We start from the raw sequence: 9,920 nt of genomic DNA on the forward strand, positions 1-9,920 counted from the left end.
AATTAATAATAAATGAAGAAATAACAGAAAAAGAAATAATTATTGGAGGAATACCTTTGATAATACAATTTAAAATATATCAAGAAAACGAAAACGAAAATATTACATTAGGAATAAAATGGTTAGAAAAAGTAAAACCATACAATCTAGGAGATAAACAATTAACCATAACACACAAAGATAAGAAAATAATAATAAAAAGAACAGAAGAATGAAAATATATATACTCGCAAAAATCATAGTAGAAGGATATTATAATAGATACTATACACCAATGATAGATACAGGAGCAGAAGCTAACATATGTAAATATAATTGTTTACCAACAGATAAATGGGAAAAATTAAAAACACCTATGGTAGTAACAGGATTTAATAATGAAGGTAGTATGATTAACTACAGAGCCAAGAATATAAAAATACAAATATGGGATAAAATATTAACTATAGAAGAAATATATAACTTTGAATTCACTACAAAGGATATATTATTAGGAATGCCATTTTTAGATAAACTATACCCACATATAATAACAAGGACACACTGGTGGTTTACCACACCATGTAAAAACAAAGTAGGAGCAAAAAGAGTAAATAATAAACAAAGAAAAAATACAGAATGGATAAAAGGAAGTGAAAAAATCACACAAAAACTAGAAAATATAAGTAAAAATACAACTACTCAATTAGAAATTATTATATTTACAATAGACAAAGTAAAAATAATCCAGAATGAATTAGAAAAATTATATAATGATAACCCTCTAAAAGGTTGGAATAAACATAAAACAAAAATAAAAATAGAATTAATAGAAGAAAACAGCATAATAACACAAAAACCTTTAAAATATAACTTTGATGACTTAGCAGAATTCAAAATGCATATAAAAGAATTATTAGATAACAATTACATACAAGAAAGTAATAGTAAACATACAAGTCCAGCATTTATAGTAAATAAACATAGTGAACAAAAAAGAGGAAAAAGTAGAATGGTTATAGATTACCGAAACTTAAATGCAAAAACTAAAACATATAATTACCCAATACCTAATAAGATATTAAAAATAAGACAAATCCAAGGATATAATTACTTCAGTAAATTTGACTGTAAATCAGGATTTTACCATCTAAAACTAGAAGATGAATCTAAAAAACTAACAGCATTTACAGTACCACAAGGATTTTATGAATGGAATGTTTTACCATTTGGATATAAAAATGCACCAGGAAGATACCAACATTTTATGGACAATTATTTTAACCAACTAGAAAATTGTATAGTATATATAGATGATATACTACTATATTCAAGAACACAAGATGAACATATAAGATTATTAGAAAAATTCATACATATTATAGAAAACTCTGGCATAAGCTTAAGCAAAACCAAAGCAGAAATTATGAAGAATCAGATAGAATTTTTAGGTATACAAATAGATAAAAATGGAATAAAAATGCAAACACATATAGTACAAAAAATAATCAATCTTGATGAAAACATAGATACAAAAAAGAAATTACAATCATTTTTAGGACTAGTAAACCAAGTAAGAGAATATATACCTAAATTAGCAGAAAACCTAAAACCTCTACAGAAAAAACTAAAAAAGGATGTAGAATATGGATTTGATGAAAAAGATAAGGAACAAATAAGAAAGATCAAAATATTGTGTAAAAAACTACCAAAACTATACTTCCCCGATGAAAATAAAAAATTTACTTATATTGTAGAAACAGATTCGAGTAATCATAGTTATGGAGGAGTTCTTAAATATAAATATGATAAAGAAAAAATAGAACATCATTGCAGATATTATTCAGGATCTTATACTGAACTACAAGAAAGATGGGAAATAAATAGAAAAGAATTATTTGCATTATATAAATGTTTATTAGCATTTGAACCATATATAGTCTATAACAGATTTATTGTAAGAACAGATAACACCCAAGTTAAATGGTGGATAACCAGAAAAGTACAAGATTCAGTTACAACAAAAGAAATACGCAGACTGGTATTAAATATATTAAATTTTACATTTACAATTGAAATAATCACTACTAACAAGAATGTTGTTGCAGATTACTTATCAAGACAAAGCTACCCAAACTGAACCAGATAATACAATGGAAAATATACTCTTAGCTATGACTACACTTTGTAAAAAAGTGGAAAGCATAGAAGAAGAGATACAGATATTAAAGAAAACAGCTAGTGGTCAGCAGCATGACTTGAAAAATGCGGAGATAAGACGATCGGAAGTCTCTAAAATTCCAGAGCTAGAAGGTGACGTTGAGAAACACCTAAAAACTCATAACAGTTTGTTAAATGCAGTTGCAGGAAGCAGCACAGCTAGCAGTTTATCTGCAAAGAAAAAGGAAGAAATTAAACCTAGATATACAAATACAAATATGAACAATCTATTTTCAAAACCATTCATACAGAAAAATATCCAAAATACCCAGAAAGAAATATTCCTACCACCACAGATAAACACCTACAAAGAAAGCCTAAACCAAGCCAAAAAGACATACAACCATATAACCCGTACATATATAGACAACATATATAAAATACAAAACTTCCTAAACAAAAATCCAAGATCCCAAACTACCCAAAATCCAAATGAAGATTATATTACTCATTATCTAACAGGATATAATAAACTAATAGCATTACCAAATACAAATGCAAAACTAGTAGCCACTTGCTACAATTACGGATTACTAGATACAGTATATACACAGACAGGACAAGAAATAGCTACCATACCAGAAGTATACAGAGCATTTATGCAGTACAAAAGAATAACCAAAGGAACACTATTCTATATACGATTCTATTCAGCTACAGCAGAGATACTATATGAAGAAATAAAACCCATCATACAAGTTATCAAGATCGGACTTACAAGGGAAATGCTAGTACCGAAAAAAATAGAAGAACAAGAAGAGATAGAAAAAATAAATATTCCAGACTTTTATGCAAATAAAAGGATTATCGGAATATCCACTATACTAAATGAACTAGCAAACAACTACCTAAACCAGAATGCTATTTGGAGTTATTATTCAAGAGAACAGACAATGATATATTCAAACTGCAGAGAAATACGAGAACCAGATATGGAAGAATTAAGACAATGGGTCTTGAGTCTTTTGAAGCCAGAACAATCTACAACCACAAGAGCTATAAGGACAAATTTTATTTCTCCAGAATTATTAACAAGATATTGCAAGTTAATCAGTCACAAATATCCAGATCACATATGCTCAAAATGCAAAGGAGAAGATAATATTGTTCCAGACGTACAACTGGAATAAACAAGAAGAAGATTACTGAAGAAGAAGACGACAAGCTAGACAAAGAAATATGGCAGACAAAATAATATGAAAGAGATATTAGATTCCTTTCTTTTCTTTATGTTATTTTGTTTTTTGTAAAAGTCGTAAAGTAAATAGTAAGAGTCAATTTCATGAACAGTAAAGGTCGTTCATGAATAGTAAGAGTCAAGAGTCAGTTTCATGAACAGTAAAGGTCGTTCATGAATAGTAAGAGTCAAGAGTCAGATTCATGAACAGTAAAGGTCGTTCATGAATAGTAAAAGTCATTTTGTAATATTATAAATAAGCCTTTCGTTTATGAAATAAAACAGGCTACATCTTCAGGCCAAGGGCTTCTCTCTCCTCTCTCTTCTCTTCTCACAAGAAATACTTACAGATAAAATACTTAAAGATAAAATACAGGAAAGCTATGGAAGATAAGCAAGCTATGAATCAGCAAGAAAATATGAAAGATCAACAAGAAGACACCAAGAATCTACAAAAACAGGTATGTAACACTATAAACATGACTAGCTAAACTAGTATATTCCTGATAATCTCTTACATGTAGATTATAATTATCCATCATATAATAGTACTGTTATAAAAATCATCTTAAGTAAGTTTGCCATGAAAATATGCTAAGAGTAAGTAAGCCCAGACTATGCATCCTAAAGTTGAAACCGGTAGGCAGAAGGCCGTTTAGGGGAGTAAACATGAGTTGAAGCGCTGTTAGGGTAACTGATTGAAGCAGAAAATCATGGTAGTGACCGGAAAAGATGATTAAAATAACTTATTATAATATGATGAATAAGGATAATAGACATAGAGATTAAAAGGAATATGTTTTAGTAAATCATATGATAAGATGAACACTTATCTAATAGACGACGATATTACCTATAAAACACTTATACTTTATATACTAAAAGACATTAATAATGATGTAAGAAGAATAATCTATGAAAAAATATTAGCCTTTGAAATAACAGAAATAATGGACCAAAATTGGACAGAACTAATCATACCAGAAACAGATTTATATGAACTAGACCTATATTTTGATAGCATATAATGAATCATACATATCTACAATACTGGCAACAAACTACAGAAAATATAAATTTACTAAAAAATCTAATAGAAAATAATATAGAAGACTATCAAAGAACCCAAGATATAGAATATATAGAATATGTATTAGAATGCATATCAGAAATAATTAGACTAATTCCACTACAAAGAGAATTTTATGAAAAAGCTTTTAGATCAGACTAGATAACAAATGAAACCAATTAACAAAATGAAAGGGACCAACAAACAAATGACCAACAAACAAAATATCACTCACAATCAGGCCCTCGGCCTCAACTTAGTCATCAATCTCTCCGGTCTCTCGGGATCACAAATCTCATGCTAATGGGAAGTATAGTTTTGGTAGTTTTTTACACAATATTTTGATCTTTCTTATTTGTTCCTTATCTTTTTCATCAAATCCATATTCTACATCCTTTTTTAGTTTTTTCTATAGAGGTTTTAGGTTTTCTGCTAATTTAGGTATATATTCTCTTACTTGGTTTACTAGTCCTAAAAATGATTGTAATTTCTTTTTTGTATCTATGTTTTCATCAAGATTGATTATTTTTTGTACTATATGTGTTTGACACCTGAAAGTAAGATATTTACAGCTAGATGTAAAAACTTATACGTTTTAACAACAAAACATAAAATAGCAGCAAAAAATAAAATTAATAAAATAAAAATAGAAAATCCATTTGAAAGAATAGTTACAGTTATTGATAATAATGAATATAGTTATAAATAAATTGACATGGAAACATATTCCTTTTAATCTCTATGTCTATTATCCTTATTCATCATATTATAATAAGTTATTTTAATCATCTTTTCCGGTCACTACCATGATTTTCTGCTTCAATCAGTTACCCTAACAGCGCTTCAACTCATGTTTACTCCCCTAAACGGCCATGAGTCAAAACAAGATTCAACTAGTGGTTTCCCTGTTGATGATAAAAAAGAGTCACCACCAAATATTTAAAGGTATACTAGGGTACCTATTTAATTACTAAGATTATTTCTCTATTAGTCTGCTAACCTGTGAGATTTTGGGTAAGGGTTCTTGTTCTTATAAGGGGAAGGTGTTAGGCACCCCTTAAAACCTACCTGAGGTAGTTCCATAGGACTTAGATTAGGTTTAAAGAATTGGTTGTCTATATTCTGCTTAATTAAGGGTAAAAGTGTAACTTATTGTATATCTAGTTAAAGCCTATTACGTGAAAAGTAATATATGTAATTTTGAAAAGAGGGAATAGATTTATTAAAAAAAGCCTTTAAGAAAATGTTTGTATCTATATGATTGAAAGATTTTAGAAGTATGTATATAGTGTTTGTATTTGCAAGAAAACCTTTTGAGATATGGCTAAGTTTTAAAACACTTATCTTTTAAAATTATGTGGCCATTTATATAATTCTAGTAAAGTAAAGGCGTTTGGAGAAATGGGCCTTTTATACCTTGATTTTCAATTCTCGTGTTTTAATTTTTGAAGAAAGCCGTCTGAAAACCTTGGCTTTGCAACGACACTTTTTTTTATTTTTATTTTGTAGAAAGGTTCAATTAAAAGACCAATTTCATGTAACGACTTGACCGGTCATTTTGAGCATTTGCACTTAGCTCAGTGGTTTGAGGGCATGAGTAGTTCCATATGATGTATTAAAAGGTCTTAGGTCGAGGGTTTTATCTCATTTTTATGTTTGGACCTAGAGAGCTCGGTGTGTGGCGATTGTTCAAGGGATTTTCAAGAAAATCACCGGGGTAAGTGATTGTAACTCGGATTTGGCTATATTACATGAATCAATTGTTATTTTCATCATTTAATTAGTGATTTGAGTTAGAAATTTGGGAAAAATTGAGAAAACCTTTTAGACTAAATTTTGGGGATTTGAAAAGCGATTTGAATTCAGATTTGAGTTATTCTTGTATGGTTGAACTCGTTATCGAATGGGTATTGGGATTTTGTAATTTTGGTCGGATTCTGAGATGCGAACCCGGGGTTGATGTTTTGAGTTGACTTTCTGTTTCTCTTTAAAGATCGTAACTTTATTGTTCAGAATAGCTTCCTATAGTTTATATTTATGGATGAAGTTGTTTTGGCTAGATTTGAGCCATTCAGAGTTGGATAATCGAGGGAAAGGCTTACTAGTGGATTGAGTTAGCGTGTTTTGAGGTAAGTGTCTTGCCTAACTTTGTGTGAGGGAATTACCCCTTAGGATTGATGTTGTTGTGTGTTAATTGTGATATGTGGAAGCTGTGTACGCAAGGTGAGGAGTGTGTACATGGGCTAAATGTGGTAATTGACCGGTTCTAGCTATATAGATTCCTTTCATGCCTTTGATTGAGTTACCATAATATGTTATATTCATCATCATTAGTCTATCTTCACATGTTTTACTTTTCTTACCTCTTACTTGTTAATTGACTTTACGTGTCTAGTTTAAATTATTGTTTTCTCTATTCCTTATTCATTATTTAACCGTTGAGTTCCTTACTTGAAATTGTTAATTTTTGGAATATCTTATTGTTGAAATTGGTATTGAGTTATAAAGACCGTGATTCACATTGAGGCAAAGTTGTAAAGTTGTGAAATACTATTTTTGTTGTGTTATTTACTTCTGGTTGTTATTGTTGAGACTCGTGTGCATATTGTGATTGAGCCATGGGCAATTTATTATGGAAACACCATTATTATTGACTTCTTTGGCAAGTTGTGATAATGGGCACTTGAGGTGCGATTTGTGATATGTTGTGATATTGATACGCATGCGGTGGTATAAGGATTTAGGGTTGAAACGCATGCGGTGAGATAAGGTGGGCTTGATATGCATGTTGCTAGTAGGGGAACTACTTGAAGCCACGCGGTGTGATAAGTTGGGCTAAAACGCGCGAAGCTATTTCGGGAAAAATAATTTTCAAAACTAAATGCAAGGCTCCCGCGATGATATAAGGAAAGATTGTGATTTGTTTTGTGATTTGAGACTACGAGGAGGTACCTCGCTAGTGATTCTTGTTGGTACTTTCCTACTACATCACTTCTGTTTTGGTTGCCTTGTTTCCTTGGCATATTATTCCTTGTTTTCTTTTGTGATTCCTTATTTACCTTAGTTCAGTGTAACTATTATTGGTATATCTCTTCATTGTCTCAATTCCATTGTTTATCATTATTACTGTCACAGCCCAACCTCGGGGAGCGCAACCGGCGCTCAACCGAGTGGACCCGATCGAGCAAGACTATTAAACCTTTCCTACCCGACTCATTCATAATCCAAAAAAAAAGGATCACATCACCATTTGTAAAACATGGGAGATGTCAGTTATATAAATATATAAACGTTGCCGGTCCATTTATCATTATATACATTATACCATAGTTGAGTTTCCAAAATACAACTCGATCCAACGACCACCCCAACATACATACATGACCCACATAGACGTCTACGGAGCCTCTAAGAGTACATAAGAGCAACATGACAATACCGGCAACAAGGCCCAGGCTATACCTCAAAATATGAAAACTTATACAAAAGAAGGACTACATGACCCCCGGGAGAAATGGGGCTCACCAAGACTGTTGTGGGGAGAGAAAGAGAGCACCACCTATATGCGATCGGCATTATCTGCGATGGAACCATCTACATCCATTCAAAGATGTAGCGCCCCCGGCAAAAGGTACGTTAGTATTGTCGAATAGTACTAGTATGTAAGGCAAACACCAATCTTAGTAGAATGAACAGTGAAACCAAGAGAAGACAGTCATAATAATCAATAAGAATTTCATAGAAATACAAAGAAAACACCAAGTAAGGGTCACATAGTTTCTAATCCAATCTTTCCATCTTTTTAGATTAATAATCTTTAGTGCCAAGGCCATAACTCACAATGCCACCGTGTTTTTACATGGAGTCCGGTCTCGGCCCGACCGGCTAAGCCATCTCAAGTGAGACATATACATATCCACAATGTAAATCAATAATTCCAACACAAATGCCACCATGTGTACAGCATGGCGTCCGATCTCGGCCGGATTGGCTAAGCCATCTCACTTGAGACATAACCTCTTTCAATTGTTCACTCATTACACATTTCTTTCCCATCTTTCGTTATATGGCACAAATAGCCTCATTTATTAAGTAGTTCTTGGCACTTGGGAACATTTTACAATTCAAGTCTTTTTCCCTTTTATCTGTTCAAATAACATCATCATTCATGTCGATAAGTACCATCACATAATGCATTGCACACATAAGGGAAGGACCTTGGAAACAACATAATTACGTTCTCAAATAGCATGATGACATGGTAACCATCTAAAACAATTAGGGAACATTAATATTTCAATCCAGCACACTAAGGCAAACAATTCTAGTATGATTAAGTTAGAACTTATACCCATTATTCGGACACCAGGAGTTCGATTCTAGGAAGAAGAGAGTTAGCCATACATACCTCAATTGCGCTTCTTTAGACTCTACAATTTTTTGGAACCCTTAGCAACCACAATATATTTTAGCAATATACAAATTAAACCCAAAATTAGGAAAATGTTCATGGTTCTAGCTCACTCCTCCCCCCCCCCCCCACTCTTTATCATACATGCATGCAAGATAAACCACTCTTATACCCATGAAGTATCACACTAGTACCCCATTATAGCTATGTTTGAAATTAAGAGCTGGGCTGATGAAGTCTTACCCTTTTGGATGAAGAATTGGTGCTTTACTTGAATATTTCCAAAGTTTCAAGTAATGATTGAAGATCAATTTGATGAAAACTTAGGCCCTCCCTCTTGAACCCTCTCTCTCTCACTCTAGAAACATCAGAAAATGAGCTCAAAATAGACCTAAGGGGTATTTTAACGGAATGGGGGTCGGGTTTTAAATTAAGAAAAATGGTGCCCCGACACAGGTCTGCGGTCTCATATGTAATCGTATAATGGTTATGCGGTCCGCAAAGTGACCGCAGAAATGGCCCTCAGGGGCCTAAACGTTCGGCTCAGGTATGCGACCAGTATGGGGTCCACGTACTTATTCTGCGGTCGCATAATGCACCGCAGAACTCCCTCCGCAGAAATCCAAGAGGAAAATATGCGACCAATATGCGGTCCGCATATCGATTATGCGGTCGCATAATCGACCGCAAAACTGACCTCAAAGTAGCCAAACTTACTGCTTCACTCTGCGGCCATTATGCGGTCCGCAAAGTGATTATGCGGCCGCATAATGGGCCGCAGAAACGCTTTCTTCTGCGAAACATTTTCCTCTAAGTCCGTAGGGTACTGTTCTATCCAAAAAGTCCGAATCGCGGCGAGCTTGCTCGCCGCGAAGAATTTTTACTAAAGCAACACAGGAATCTATCTTGGCACCACGAAACCCCGAGTTTTTGGTTAAACATTTTACGGGTCCTCACAATTACACTTTCATATACCTGTTCAATTTTCTTATTTATTCTAGTAGGGCATTGACCTGACCTTGTCACTACTCTACCGAGGTTAGGCTTTGCACTTACTGGATACC

General features: G+C 32.9%; 1 protein-coding gene across 1 annotated transcript; it reads left to right on the forward strand.

The window, feature by feature from the left end:
• Window positions 1-1,960: 1,960 nt before the first annotated feature.
• Window positions 1,961-3,395, forward strand: LOC138903611 (uncharacterized). Its single transcript, XM_070192015.1, has one exon. The coding sequence runs from the start codon at window positions 2,076-2,078 to the stop codon at window positions 3,327-3,329; it is 1,254 nt and encodes a 417-aa protein (XP_070048116.1). The 5' UTR covers window positions 1,961-2,075; the 3' UTR covers window positions 3,330-3,395.
• Window positions 3,396-9,920: the final 6,525 nt, after the last annotated feature.

The sequence above is a fragment of the Nicotiana tomentosiformis genome, chromosome 12, assembly GCF_000390325.3.
Source record: "Nicotiana tomentosiformis chromosome 12, ASM39032v3, whole genome shotgun sequence".
NCBI classification, from domain to species: Eukaryota; Viridiplantae; Streptophyta; class Magnoliopsida; order Solanales; family Solanaceae; genus Nicotiana; species Nicotiana tomentosiformis.

Bases quoted from the DNA above. Each gene is read 5' to 3' on its own strand.
- LOC138903611 (XM_070192015.1), top strand. From the start codon at position 2,076: ATGTTGTTGCAGATTACTTATCAAGACAAAGCTACCCAAACTGAACCA.